The sequence below is a fragment of the Spea bombifrons genome, chromosome 4 (genome assembly GCF_027358695.1).
Source record: "Spea bombifrons isolate aSpeBom1 chromosome 4, aSpeBom1.2.pri, whole genome shotgun sequence".
Lineage (NCBI taxonomy): Eukaryota > Metazoa > Chordata > Amphibia > Anura > Pelobatidae > Spea > Spea bombifrons.
Window position 1 is genome coordinate 75,716,360 of NC_071090.1, and position 15,713 is coordinate 75,732,072.

At 40.5% G+C, this 15,713-nt stretch overlaps 1 protein-coding gene across 1 annotated transcript; it reads left to right on the top strand.

Moving 5' to 3' along the window:
* Positions 1-932: 932 nt before the first annotated feature.
* Positions 933-14,324, top strand: PPCDC (phosphopantothenoylcysteine decarboxylase). Its single transcript, XM_053464764.1, has 6 exons — positions 933-1,008; positions 2,047-2,230; positions 2,379-2,474; positions 2,792-2,920; positions 13,286-13,454; positions 13,853-14,324. The coding sequence occupies exons 2-6, from the start codon at positions 2,057-2,059 to the stop codon at positions 13,948-13,950; spliced, it is 666 nt and encodes a 221-aa protein (XP_053320739.1). The 5' UTR covers positions 933-1,008; positions 2,047-2,056; the 3' UTR covers positions 13,951-14,324.
* The last annotated feature ends 1,389 nt before the right edge of the window (positions 14,325-15,713 follow it).

Below are 15,713 nucleotides of genomic sequence, written 5' to 3' on the forward strand. Positions count from 1 at the left end.
TATATAGATTATAAAGAATAAATGAAATGTGAAGTGAAATATAAATGAAAAAACTTTCATGAAGTGCACTGGGAATAGGGAACAAAAAAAAAATGAAAAAACTGACACCCTTAAACCAGAAGTAAAACGGGATAATGCGTAAAGGATGTGGCCCTCTAGTCTATCTAAGCTATGTAAATAGAGTATGACTAATCAGTGGATGCGGCCAGGTTTGATAAAAAAAAGACATCGGGAGAAGTGAACAAGGAAAGAAGACAGAAGAAGCAAGAGAAGAAACAGCTGCGGCAAAGGAGACACGGAAGCAGTCGGCAGATATAGTGTGGGAATGAGCGTGTGAGAGAGAATGAGAGGAAATGTATTAATCATGATATAACATAATGGATATGGGGTGGCTTTTGGGGGACAACATCTCATCCTTGGACCTTAGGCCGACCCTGAAAGGGTTAAGAACTGAGCTGCCATCCTTCGGTTCATATAAAACCAAAAGGATTCAACAAAACAGGCGCTCACTACATTACACTACATTACTCATGCCCCCCATATTTAATAAAGAGCGAAGGCTGGGGCAATTGCCCATTAATAAAGGGGTAGGAGACCCTGAAACGTTGGTGTAAGAGTTCGGACTCTTAAGTAAGTCAGTGACACGAATGCACCAATGTAATGACGGTATGGACTACGAGCTTAACTGAATGTTATCATCCAAGTGTTCATCTAATTCACGGCAGCTAGCGGGTATGTAGCCTGTCGTGTACCTTTAAGGAGCCTCACATTCGATTCTGTATCCATCCCTCTGGATAAAGGAGAGTACAAATAATGCTGAACACTGGCAGTAAATAAATACATTCATAAAACCGTACATTGCCTTACAACTCCTGAACCCTCGCCGCACAGAATGCTGGGTAGTGTAGTCCTGGACGCAAAGGACGCCGGGTAATTCTTCCGTATTCCGCCACTTCCGGTTTGGTGACAGTTTCAAGAGGAACGTGTTTGGTTTCTACACGCTCGGAGGTTGCCGTACATAAAATATATATATGTATAATTGCATAACATATATTTATATATAATATGTAATATTTGCATTTTAATACACTATACCGCAAAATGTACAAATCGTTGGACCTAACCACCTTATGACCCGCCCGGGCATCCCATGTTAGGTTAAGCCTAAATGCGCAGTATCCGTGCGCAGCGGCTATTAGTGTTTCAATTACGATGTAAGGGTTCATGGTTGTAGTCACAGGGAAATAACTGACTCCTATGCAGTGCCAGCTGTCAATCATCTCAGTCATATATGTTTTCTCCATATAGGTGGCTGCTATAGATTTATAAAACTTTATAAAGTTGCTGGCAGCTATCAGGAGCTTAAAGTATTGGGTGCCAGATTTATTCTGAATCAAATTATTATTTTGATCCTTCTCTTTCATACAATAAGCAGCGTTATTTCTTTGTGCAAAGCAAAACTTTTGGGATCAAGGTGAAAAATTCAGTTTAATATTATATTAAGAAACGCTACGTGTCTAACATGCCTAGTGCTTAAATGAAAGTAGTTTTATTTTGTTAATGGTCATGCCTAGGAATGGCTGAAATATTTACTCCTTTTGTTATAAAAGCAAACTATACACAAATAAATAATCCATTTTTAATCACCTGATGACCTGCAAAGTGTTTTTTAATAGCAACATAAAAAGAAGGTTACAGGGAGCAGTATATTAGAAAATGTATTTTAATAAATGTACATGCAGTGCGGGAGATGAGATGGGAGATCACTGGTATGGGTTAAGATCTTGTTCATGCGACATTTTTTATGACCTGTGCTACCGCAGAAATACACATCCATCAATATCCTGTATATTAGCAAAAAACATCCATCAAACCAATCAAGATGGCGCCTTCGAGAAACATTACTTTACAAGTTTGATTAATTTGTACAAAACCGTTTAAACAGAGTTTGCCGACAAAACATGCTGGAGATTTTATTAAGCCTTTAATGCTATGCATGTATTTTTTCTATACTGCATCTAACGTTTTCTGTCTTTTCCTGTACAGGTTTTATGTAATGGATGTTCTTGCCAGCTGTGCCGATACGGGCCAGGATGGTTCTCGGACTTCCCACACGCTTCCTGGGAATTCAATCCCACCTTTTGAAGCCCATGTACTTGTGGGAGTTACAGGCAGTGTGGCTGCATTGAAACTGCCAAATCTAGTTTCTGGTCTTCTGGAAATACCTGGGGTAGGTCCTGTATTAATGTAAATTTTGTCTTACTGGTTGTTTTTGTAATATTATAACTTGCTACTTTTCTCCATCTCATGTTCTGCAAATTATCTCATTGTTAACACCATAGTGTTAAATATATATATATTTATTATTTTTTTTACAGGTGCAAGTACAGGTAGTAAGCACAGAAAGGGCTAAGCATTTCTACAATGTGAACGATGTATCTGTGCCGCTGTATAGTGAACAAGATGAGTGGGAAGTAAGTTTTTATTTATTTATTATTAAAGCCCAGCTCAAAAACAGTGGCAAAATGCCAGGGGTGTCATGTGGCAAACTCTATGAGTACTAGAGCCACATTGGACAATTGGGTTCCAGTAGAATCAGCCCTGTGGTCCCCGATACTATGTAGGTTCCAGTGGCCCTCCGTTCTTACCCAGCCAGAAGGCCAGGCAAGAGGGTTTGGTTTTTGGTCCCCTTCCAAAAATGAAAACCACCAACATTTCTCTGCTTGCTGTATTGTCTCTCACGGAACATGTATTTTTGTCTGTACAAACCAAACTTTCTCTTTATTCACAGATGTGGAAGCAGCGTTCTGACCCTGTACTGCACATTGAGCTTCGTCGCTGGGCTGACCTCATGCTTCTCGCTCCTCTGGATGCCAACACCTTGGGGAAAATTGCCAGCGGCATCTGCGATAATTTGCTGGTGAGAAATATAGCATATACATAAAAACTCTATTCTGTATTGTTAACTCTAAACTTCACAGTAAGTAATATATGACTGTGTATCAGAAAGGATGGAGCTGTACATATACGATATACTTCCTTGAAATTATATTGACATTGAAATGATATTGACATATCTAGTTTTTGGTCTTCTGGAATAACCATGGGTTGGCCCATGTACTTCTGACAAATAGTAGAAATGACATCCTGGTTTCCCCTCTGACAGCTCGTGCCAAAATTTGTGGCCCCAAAGTGGCGGATTGAATGTGATGGAGCTGTAATGGAGCCATTACATTCAAAAGGGATTTAAATGCCCAAACAGAAACTAGGGAATCCCTGTCATGCGGCAGAGACCTGCAGGATCTGTAGAGACCCCGATCATGCCTTCTGCCACAATACATACCCTGCAATGTATATGTAATATGCAATCAGGTAGTGTGGGTGTGTGTATGCTGAACATTCAATGACACGGCTGTCATGGTGCTGCCAACAGCAATCAGAGGGCTCCCCATGTGATTGCTGTATAGGGGAACCCTACTGAGGAACCTTCTGACTGCTTTACCAGGGAAGTCTATTGGTGATGCCACTCCTGACATCACATGGATTCCCCTGTGCTAAGAGAGATAGGTGGTGTCGTAAAAGGCCCTTAGTGGACATCTATACATTGTCCACTATTCTCTTATAGACTAAAATAAATGTAAATATATATCCATTGAAGTTTTTTTTTTTTTTTTTTTTTTATAAAAATCCCGTCTTATCTGTCCCTGCAAGAAATTTTAAAAAAGAAGGAAAAAAATATCCAATGAATGTTTTATAAAGAAAATAATTCAATCCAGCCACTGACGTGTGTGTGTGTGTGTGTGTGTGTGTGTGTGTGTGTGTGTGTATACATGCATAAATATAACTATACATAAGCAGTTCAAGTCAGTATTTAGCTGCATGTATTGGTACTATGTTAAGATTCTCAAGGAAATCCTCATTCTTCAGTAAAAAAAATAAACAGCATAATTACCTTGACAATATTTTGTATAATGCCAATAAATTCTCCCATAAACCTTTGTCAGCGTTCTTTAACCTTAATTAATGGATGGTCTGCTATTAACTGTAATGTGTTACTCTTTTTTAAATATCATTAATTTACATAACATATCTATAAATATTTCATGGCACCCTCCTTTGTGTATCAAATTGAAGTGTGATATTTCACCGTTACTTTTAAATGTCAGTGTAGTATTGATTGAGATATGTAATATCAGCTTCCTTCTCTGTATGCTGGCATTATGTTTGTGTGTAGTTAATGTATATAATCAAATGGGGCGTAAGGATTTATGGTCAAATGGCAACCAGGTCATCAATTTGTCATAACTGACATATTGTGTAATAAGATGATTATTCAACTTTTGTTATCCTGGCACCCGTATTTGCTCGATTATAAGACAAGGTTTTTTTCAGAGCAAAGCCTCTGGGGGCCTCTATGAAGGAGCATCTGCATCACATGACCTTCCGGTGCTCCTCCATAGAAGCCCCGGCGGAGGTGCCGGCAGCAGCGGAAGTTGTCTTTGCGCATCCCGCATCTGGTGAACGTTTGCGGGGTATGCACAGACAACCTCCACTGCTGTCGGCGGTAGTATTGGCCGGCAGCAGCGGGGGACTGCATCGCACGGATCTCCACCGGCTGCCCCACTAGACACCAGGGAGTATGAAGCACAGGTCACAAGTAAAGGAATGCACTGGTAAGTCGGGCGGGGGGTGAAAGTGGCATGGGGGGGTTCAATGGTTTTCTGGAGGCATATCAGGGAGGCAGAGTTGAATATAGGGGTTAAAAGACATATCAGGGAGGCAGAGTGGAATATAGGGGGTTAAAAGGCCAATCTGAGGGAGAGTGGCAAATAGGGGGTTAAAATACATGTCAGGGAGGCGGAGTGGCATGTATGTGTGTATAAGGCATATCTGGGGGGCAGAGTGGTAAATAAGGGGTTAAAAGGCATATATGAGTGCAGAGTGGCATATAGGGGGTATAAGGAATATCTGGAAGGCAGATGTGCATAACTGGAGTAGAGTGGCAAATAAAAGGAAATAAAAAGTCATCGTTTTTATTAAATATGAACAAAAATAGTTTACATGTGAATCAATATTTATAGAGCTGAAACAACGAATCGATAAAATCGATAATAATCGATAACGGAAATCATCGATAACGATTTCCGTTATCGATTAATCGAGTGATCAATTCGTTGTTGGAGCACTCGGCTCCTTTTACTTACCTCCGCGAGCGTTCCCCGCTTCTGCTACACGCTCTGCAGTCTCCGCCTTCTTTTAGCTACGTGACGGATGTGACGCGTTCCGGAGGTAAGTATTCTTCATGTCTATGTGCACGGATCGCACAGAGCGAATCGCTCTGTGCGAATGGAGCCACTCGCACAGAGCGGTTCGCTCTGTGCGAGTGGCTCCACTCGCACAGAGCGGTTCGCTCTGTGCGAGTGGCTCCACTCGCACAGAGCGGTTCGCTCTGTGCGAGTGGCTCCACTCGCACAGAGCGGTTCGCTCTGTGCGAGTGGCTCCATTCGCACAGAGCGGTTCGCTCTGTGCGAGTGGCTCCATTCGCACAGAGCGGTTCGCTCTGTGCGAGTGGCTCCATTCGCACAGAGCGGTTCGCTCTGTGCGAGTGGCTCCATTCGCACAGAGCGGTTCGCTCTGTGCGAGTGGCTCCATTCGCACAGAGCGGTTCGCTCTGTGCGAGTGGCTCCATTCGCACAGAGCGGTTCGTGAGTGTGGGTGCAGGGCAGAGTGGGGGTGGGGGTGCAGGGCAGAGTGGGGGTGGGGGTGCAGGGCAGAGTGGGGGTGGGGGGTGCAGGGCAGGAGACTGGGTGCAGGGCAGAGTGGGGGTGGGGATGCAGGGTGTGAGTGTGGGTGCAGAGCAGAGTGGGAGACTGGGTGCAGGGCAGAGTGGGGGTGGGGATGCAGGGCAGGGTGTGAGTGTGGGTGCAGGGCAGAGTGGGTGCAGGGCAGAGTGTGAGTGTGGGGGCAGGGCAGAATGTGGGGGCAGGGCTGGGTGCAGGGCAGAGTTAGAGACTGGGTGCAGGGGCACAGTGCAAAGTGCTGGGTGCAAAGTGCCAGTGCTGGGTGCAAAGTGCCAGGGCTGGGTGCAAAGTGCTGGGTGCAAAGTGCCAGGGCTGGGTGCAAAGTGCAAAGTGCTGGTGCAAAGTGCTGAATGCTGGGTGCAAAGTGCTGGATGCAAAGTGCCAGGGCTGGGGCAAAGTGCTGGGTGCAAAGTGCTGGGTGCAAAGTGCCAGGGCTGGGTGCAAAGTGCTGGGTGCAAAGTGCTGGGTGCAAAGTGCAAAGTGCTGGGGCAAAGTTTCTTGAACAGTAATAGTCCACCTCTTTTCAGAATGTTTGGGGTTATTTTGTTTCATAAATATTGTGTTTGGGTTCTTGTACTTTGAAAATATTGTTTTTTATTACATCATAACAAAATAAGAATGTTAATGTAAATTTTAAGTTGTTTTTTAACATCCAGTTCATTAAATTCTTTTAAATAAACGAAAAATTTGCATATTGTTTTTTTTTATCCGATTAATCGATTAATCGAAAAAATAATCGGCCGATTAATCGATTATTAAAATAATCGTTAGTTGCAGCCCTAAATATTTACTAGAAAAACTAGAAGCAGGAAAAATGTGCAAGCGTAAGGATCTGAGCGACTTTGACAAGGGCCAACTTGCGATGGCTAGACGACTGGGCCAGAGCATCTCCAAAACTGCAGCTCTAGTGGGGTCTTCCCAGTGTGTAGTGGTCCAAGGAAGGAAAAGTGGTGAACCGACGACAGGGTCATAAGCAGCAAAAACTTATTGATGGACGTGGGGGGCAAAGGCCGGCCGGATTGCTGAAAAAGTTAATGCTGTTCTGATAGAAAGAACACAGTGCATCGCAGTTTATTGCATTTGGGGCTGCTTAGCGGCAGACTAGTCAGGGTGCCCAATGGGCACATGAGAATAACGACTGGATCAAGGAGCAATGAAAGAAGGTGGTCTGATGAATCACGTTTTATTTTACACCACGTGGATGGCCGGGTGTTTCCCTTACCTGGAGAACACATGACACCAGGAAACATCCATGGAGGCTTACAGGACGTAAGGGATCTGCTGCTATGTCTTTAGTGTCTAGTGGAGTCCATGCCTCGATGGGACCGTGCTCTTTTGGCAGTAAAAGGAGGACCTACAAATTATTAGGCAGGTGGTCATAATGTTATGGCTGATTGGTGCATTTTGCTAATTTGTTTAAGGTTAAAGGATACTAAACTTTGACCTGAGCATATTTTCTTTCTTAAATTCTGAGAACAAATTAACTGTAGTATTAGCGTATTAACTTTAAATTGTCAACTGGCACACCAAAACAGCCAAGGGAGGGCTTGAATTACATTACAGAGAGCCACCAGATTTAGTGAATTGGACAATGTTAACCCCTTGATGACAATTGATGGTCCAGGCACGTCACGCAAAAACAGACAATTGGCGTGCCAGGACCATCATCACTTTAAACAGGTGTGGAAAGCGATGTCGAGGCATTCAGCAACACTGAGCTCAGCATCAGGGGCCATATCTGGCCCCTCCCAGGGGAATCAATGTCCGCCATGGTGGCGGACATCCGTTTTAAAAGAGTTTCAATGGTGTCGCTGAAATGCGTCAATAGCGAGGCATTTAGCACTTCTGGCCACTCGCGCCTCCTTTAAAAAAAGTAAGTTTCCAAGAGGGTCTCTCCAGACCCTTCTGAGAACTCTGGTTCCCCTTGTAGGTTGAATACAGGTACTGCATTCAACCATGCAAGTCAATGGAGCCCACCTTTCTAATCACAATGTGATTGGTAAAATTTTAAAAAGAAATGGTAACATGTAACAATAATCTCCATTGATGTCACCATCAGGGGAACCTTTCAGGTCCAAAAAATTTAAAATATATAAAATATATTAAAATAAAAAAATCTATATTAAAAAAAAAGTTAATTATAGTTCTAAAATGAGGGCTATATCGTCAAACAATTCTCACATGGAAAGTGTTAAAATACTGGCATGTTAATTGCCCATGGGGTGTCTACTTTGAAAAATGTATGATTTGATGGGAAATTGAGCTGTAAATTCATACCTAAAGTACAACGTGTGTGGGAAAAATACACACAAAAAATTACTACTGCAAACTTTAACAAAGGCTGGTGGTAAAATGTGTGCATGGAAAGAGTTGATATACTAACATTTGAAATACCCTGGGGTGTCTGTTTTTCAAAAATATATAGTTTTATCGGGCACATTGAATTGGCCAGACTCAAAGATGTACCAAATAGGGCATGAGCACAAGATCACCAAATGTCAAAGTTCAACTGTAAATTACTACCTGAAGTAAAATGTGTGTGGGAAACACCTCAAAAGAATGACTACTACAAAGCTTGAAAAAGACTGGTGGTAGAATAAGTGCATGGAAAGAGTTAAAATACTAGCATTTGAAATATCCTGGGGTGTCTAGTCTTCCAAAATATATGGTTTGATGGGGTAAATTGCATTGGCCGGCTTCAAAGATACCTGAAATGGCACATGGAGGAAGAATTACTAGATTTGGAAAAAATGGCAAAACGCTACTTGTAATTATTGCCCCATAACATGCAGAAAAAGCAAAAAAAAAACATAAAAACATTGGGCATTTCTAAACTCCGGACAAATAGTAGAATCTATTTCACAGTTTTTTTTCATTAGTTTTTATAGAGCCTTTTTTTTTCTCAATTTTTCAACATGTTTTATACTTTTTTATAGTAAACATGATAAATCAAATAATGACATCTAAAGAAAGCCCTTCTTGTCCCCCAAAAAACAATATATAACTTGTGTGGATTCAGTAAATCGGAAAAAAAAATTACAGCTACACCCACGCTCCGCAGAAATGTTATAACAACAATTGTCACAAAGGGTACAAAAAATAAAACCAGCCGTTGTCACGAAGGGGTTAAGATTGACTGTATGCAAAATAGACAATAATATCAAGATAAGATATTTGTACAGACATATTTTTTGGGTTGTGCGGTAGCACCCATAATAAAGTTATAAGATCCTTGCCCTTAAATATATACATAAATAGTCAAGTGAGAGTACTCACGGGACTTAAATAAATAAATACTTTTTTTTGTACATAATCATGAGATCAGTGTGTCCTTGTTTTCAACTATTTCATCTTGAAACTTTAAATATGTTTTTTTTCAGTGTTATTGCTCAGTGCAAAGACAAAAACAAGTTAATCTAACCCCTTAGAGCCACATGGATATGTATGTGCCGTTTTGTGCCTTGGTGCTGTAATTACCAAGTTCTTATTGTGGCGTGTGTTCGGTAGTATGTACTGTGTTGTGGTTATGCTTGTCCCCCTTTTTATTATTTTCTACCTTTCACGTGAGAGGTTATTACATTACATTTATTTATAAAGTGCAAGCTTGCAATCTAGTCAGTGGTTGAGGAGAATGAGACAATAGGAGAGGACTGCTTGGATGGGGATGAGTTTTTCTGGTTCCGTTGATGTGTTGTAGCCGCTTTCTGCAGTGGTACTTGGTATGTGGTTTCCCTCCAGTGTAACTCTTAAATACCCACTTATGATGAGGCCACAGCAGCTACATATTCAAGCAAGCTTGTTTCCAAGTGAGGCCTAGGAATTTATAGGGCTGCCTCACAAGTGGTCAGATAAGGTAATTGCATACAGGAGGCAGATGTTTCACACCTTGGCTGGCAAATGCAATTTAGCTAGACTAGAGGGCACCACATTTAACCATTTGATAGCAGCAGGGTATGGACACAGGCAGGATACAGACATACCGGGTGGAAAACAGGGGTAACAGCAGGAGATGAGGGGTTCAAATGAAATATGGGATATTTGTATCTGTAAGAGAAGGAGATATGGCAGTGATTGCCAGAGGAGTAGTTGGATGAAAGCATGAAGATCCGGAAGTCCAGTGTAACTCTTAAATAGCCACTTATGATGAGGCCACTTGTGGATAGGTCACAGCAGCTACATTGCCAAGCAAGCTTTGGACCTTGTATCATGTTCATAAAGGTTTATTTCAAAATCACAAACTACTTCCCAGCTGAGGTGTACTTTTTATCATCCAAATTCCGCACATAAAAAATAACCCTGATGTAAAAGAAAAAGAAAAAAAAAAACTGTTTTACTCCAATATATGTTTAAAATGACTTTTACTTAATTTAAATACAATCTCTATGTAATTGATTATTGGTGGGTTAAAACTGGTTCTCAATCTGTGCTTGGCACATGCCGACTTTTTTTTTAATGTGTGCAAAAATTATTGCATTTGTGGTTAATAATGGGATGCCTGTTGATTTCATGGTTGTGGTTGACACAAATAATGCCACTCGATACCATGGCTGCTAAAATATGTGAATAACCACTAGATGGCCTTCCAATAAAGAGATACTAAAAATGAACTGCTGCCGGTATCAGCGAATATTCGTCATTGAATGCACAAGTTCCTCCTGCCTTTTGCATAGTTATATTGGCGAGGTGTTTTAAGTAAATCTGGCCTCGTGCATTATGCAGGACCGGCATTGTCTTTCATGCAGGAGGAAAGTAAAGCTTACTAATATCTGGGATCAGAGGACGATTTAATATTGATACATTTTGCGTTATATTACTACTTTGTTCAACACACAAGAAACTACAAATAACAGCATACAGAAAAAATGTTTCTTTCTTAAAGTGAGCCTTTCATTTGCATATTACTTGGCTTTACTTTAAAAGCACAGGTTTGGTTTACACATAGAACTAGCTAGAGTGCCTACCCTAGATCTCTGTGTGTGTGTGTGTGTGTGTGTGTGTGTGTGTGTGTGTGTGTGTGTGTGTGTGTGTGTGTGTAGGGGGGGGTGATTTAGAAGCCTGGATAAGGCAAAGGTCTATGGTGCATTTTAAGCCAAATAAGATAGAAAACACAGAACAGAAAGCAGATACATCAATAAATAGCAATACATGGTTACACCCTGTTAGCATAGTAACATCTCTGAAACACAATCCAGGGGAGTTGTGTAAAGTGGTGCTTGAATCATAAAAAGGATTGAGGCTGAGTAGTGTAAGAATGAAGAGATCTAAAGTTTTGGGACACCTGACCATTACATCAACAGGGACTTTAATGACATTGCATTCTAAATACATAGACAAAATCTATAAAGATATGGATGAGTTTGGGGTGGAAGAACTTGACTGGCCCACACAAATGCCTGACCTTAACCCCACCGAACAGCTTTGGGATGAACTAGAACCGAGATTGCAAGCCAGGCCTTTTCGTCCAACATCAATGCCTGACCTCACAAAAGCTCTACTAAATGAATGGGCACAAATTGCTGCAGAACACTCCAAAATCTTGTAGAAAGCCTTCCCAGAAGAGTGGAAGCTGTTATAGCGGCAAAAGGGGGAGCAACTACATATTAATGTCTATGTATGTGGAAAGAATAAAAGTCTATGACGTGATGTAAGTTGTCACTGTATGGATTTCACAATGCTTGGCACATTGTAGTGAAAAGTAATACTAACTGCAAGTGTTTAGTTTTGCTAACTGTGCATCTTTCCTGTGGGACTTCAACAACAAAGGGTATATTTAAGAGCAGTGTCAACCAAAATTAAGTGCGTTGTGGTGTACACAAAAATGTTAGCTGTAAGGAATATATTGTTTTAGGACAAGCTCTGTGATTTTGTCAGCATAATTTCTAAATGTCAGTTGGAGAGTGAAAAGGCAAGATGAGAAGCCACAGAGAAAGGTGGAGAGGATAAAAGTGACACAAACAAACCGAGCCAAAAATAATGTTTAGGTATGGAGAGTGGCAAAGCCGAGCAGGGTGGGCGGGTGAGAGAGCCTCACGGGAAAGCCTTATAATTATAGCTGGTAATGTGTTGGGGAGCGAGGATCCGTATTATGTCCTATTTCTAGTGTGACTTGTTTTTACCAATCTACCTGTTTTTGTGCTTTAAAAAATTGCCATTGAAACACTTCGGAAAGACACAGAAAACCAGCAAAATATTTGTGTTAAATCCTTTTAGTGGTTGGTGCTGAGAACATGTCCCATTGGAAGATTAACACATCTTTCAAAAGACAAACACTTAGAGTGGACCTGTCACCTCAAATAAACCTGACATTAATCAGTGAAGTGTAAAAACTGCTTACATTATGTTTCATTTTTTAATCACACCATTTGGCAGTTTGTGTGATATAGGCTTATATTTCCTCGCTCTACTGCAGTATGTAACTGAACCCTACCTTCCTGATTGGCTACTCAAGTAACTTTCCTTTTACTTGATGCAGGAAACAGGAAACAGAAGGTGGTTTTAGATAAATACCTGAAAAGCAACAGGTAGGACAAACTATTTCATTACAAACTTCCATATGATATATTAAATGACGTAAAAAAGTCAAGGGGCAGTTTTTATGCTCTAGATTATTGTTAGAATTATTTTTGGTGATAGGTAAACCTTAACTCTTTTTACTTTGCCTCATTTGTCTTTTATAATAGTACGGATTAGTGATTTATATCCTGGCACCCTTATCAGTTTTTATATTGTGTTGCATTAATATTGTGATTTAATTGGCGATTTAAAGGTATAGCCATTTAGGAGCGATATGCCGTAGACATGCAAAGAGTCTGATTGTACGGGCAAAGAGTCTGATTGTACGGGCAAAGGGTCTGATTGTACGGGCAAAGAGTCTGATTGTACAGGCAAAGAGTCTGATTGTATGGGCAAAGAGTCTGTATAACGGACTCTTTTGCCTGTCCAAGGCATATCGCTCCTCAAGTCACGTGAGAGCCCCAGAGAGCTGGTGGTTTTGAGGGACCAAAAAGTGTTACAACTCTGTAACTAAATTAGTAGCAACATAAACTTTGTCAGCCCTAGCAATGGGCTGCAAGTTGGCCTAGCTCTTCCCAGAAAAAATCTGTTAATCATGTAATATTGTAAAATTATTGTCTCATTCATAAACTTTCATGGAGAGCTTGGTTGCCATAAGACACAAAAACTGACTTTAATAGTTACAGGCTGATCACCCACAGAAATACAAGCATTTCCAGTTCAGTAAGTTCCTCCATTCAGTCCCACAAAACCACCAGCTCTCTGGGGATCTCAAGGTACTTGACGAGCTCTGTACAACAGACTCTTTGCCTGCCTATGGCATATTGCTCCTTTACGGCTTGTCTAACTGGCACTAAGTCTAGAATGTAATTACTTACAGGGTAAGGGTTTGATTTTTAACATCATCCTATTTAAAGTAAAAAGGATGGAAATGATGATGGTAATAATTTTACATTTTCGGTCATTTGTAGACTTGCGTTGTACGGGCATGGGACCTTCAGAAGCCACTTCTGTTCTGCCCAGCTATGAACACAGCAATGTGGAATCATCCGATCACAAAACAGCAGATAGCACAGCTTCATGGTTTTGGTTACACTGAAATTCCCTGCATTGCAAAGCAGCTTGTATGTGGAGATGAAGGTGAGTACATATGGAGACATTGTACATATATTAATATACATACAGTAAAGCAGTCTTTGGATCCTAAACTTGCTCATGTGGCCTTTATTGACTGCGTGTCAATCTTACCATATGGTCATGCCGCTTTATACATTGCAGTATTCTGACAATATCAGATCAACTATGAAAAATGAGGAACATGGACAGAAGCAACCAACCCTATAAATAATTTGTGAATGTCACACAATTTTTGTTACCATTTCTGTACATCCCTAATGTATGAGTTGATCCATTGGTAATGTGATGCTTATCCATCTGACCTTCAAAAGGTTACAACATATAACTTTGATAAATGTAATCAGGATGTTCCTGTGCAATGCAATATCAGTATATAAGCAATTGTTTGTTATATCCCACAGGACTTGGAGCAATGGCTGAGGTAGACACAATCCTTAACAAGGTCAAGCAAGTTCTTTCAGAGCATCCGCTGATGCAACCATGCCCAGGAGGAGTGTAGCAGTGGACACGGTGTCTTTGGATGGAAGAATCCATTTTCCGCCTATGAACAGGTCCCTTGGAAACCCAAAAATGGTTAAAAAAAAAAACAGTTAAAAGTTTTCTATGTATGATAAATGACAGCAATTATATCATCTTAAAATAAACACATAACTTTATTGTGTTTAAGAGCCTGAAGGCAATCTGGAGGCTTTCACTCAGAACTTTTATGAATATCAGCCAAATCATCATTACCGCAGCTTACAATGTAAATAAAGCTTGCAGCTTGGGTCATATAGTGTAACAATGTGATGCTTTGTGCGGTGGGAAAACTTGTATGCCGTACTTTTTGTGACAAAAACATGTTACATAAAAGGATTGCAATGCTCCAATGTATGAATATTTGTATATTATATATATTTTAATATATTCTGGTACTATAGGTAAATATACAAATCTCCTTATAATATTAATACCAATCAATAGAACATTCGGCTGCTTATATATTACGACATTTAATCCAGTATATATTAAAAAAAACAACAGGATAATAAACCAATTCAGTTTCACATTGATTGGTGCTTCTTCATGTTGTTTATGCTGCATAGAGAAACAGCATTAATAACTGCATTTTGTGTTCTGTTTTGCCCTCATTTCTTTTGTAAATGTCTTTAAAACTCCATTATAAACCCCAAGGAGAAATGTTAATCGAATATGGTAATTAAAGTGCATTTTATATAACCCTGTGTGCACGCTTCTTTCCTGAAACCTAAAGTTAGGTTGGTTTTTAAATGTGCCCCACCAATGGCCTAATTTCACATGCCATGTAGCCATGACACCTCACATCTTGCAACCTCAAACTATTGATCTATTTGGATTCTTCCTAATCCTACGACAAAACTTTTTAGGTTCTGCATAAAAATGTTCTGCTTAATCCGTGTCCCACACGGATTAAGAATTGATGTGGATATAAACCAAGCCTAATAATGATAATTTTGGCATCAGATCCAGGATATAGATGGCTGATATTCTGGGAAACGCACATATATTTCAGGACGTTTGGCACAGGAGTAGATACAGGCTCCTCAAAGGCAAACATTACATAAGCAGGTAGCCCTTAGGCATGGAACGGTGGATACAAGAAGCCAATTTAGTATATATGAGAATATACCCAAGTCTTTTATAGCTGACAGCAGTACAGGAAATAATGATTTATGTTTCTGTAGTACAGTAAACATGTTACAAACATTACTCAGATAGCCCTGGGCCTTGATGTATATTGGTCTTGCCATCTGCATGAGACATTCATTGGGGACATGGTCTTTTTTGTACATTTTGTACATTATATTGTACTAGGAAATGTACAGGAAACTTTCTATACCACAAGTGCTGTGGCTCAGTGAGAACAACTGGGTATTTTCTTTTATAATATTTAACAAAAGAAAACTCCTTTGTTCTGGAATAATCACGGTGTGTATAAAAGCAACATATTACTTCTATAGCCAGAAGAGATTGTTAAAATACAACCGTTCCAGAACAGGCCAGTCATTGTCTTTAAAGTCAAGAGTCCATAATCACAACGCAAACTTTATGTACCGTATTTGCTCGATTATAAGACGAGGTTTTTTTCAGAGCAAATGCTCTGAAAAATACCCCTCGTCTTCTAATCGGGGTCGTCTTCTAATCAGACCTCAAATAGAGGTCTGATTAGGAGACTAAGATCCAGATCCCCCGCACCGCTGCAGGGGACCTGGATCCTCCTGTCTCACCCCCCCCCAATCATAC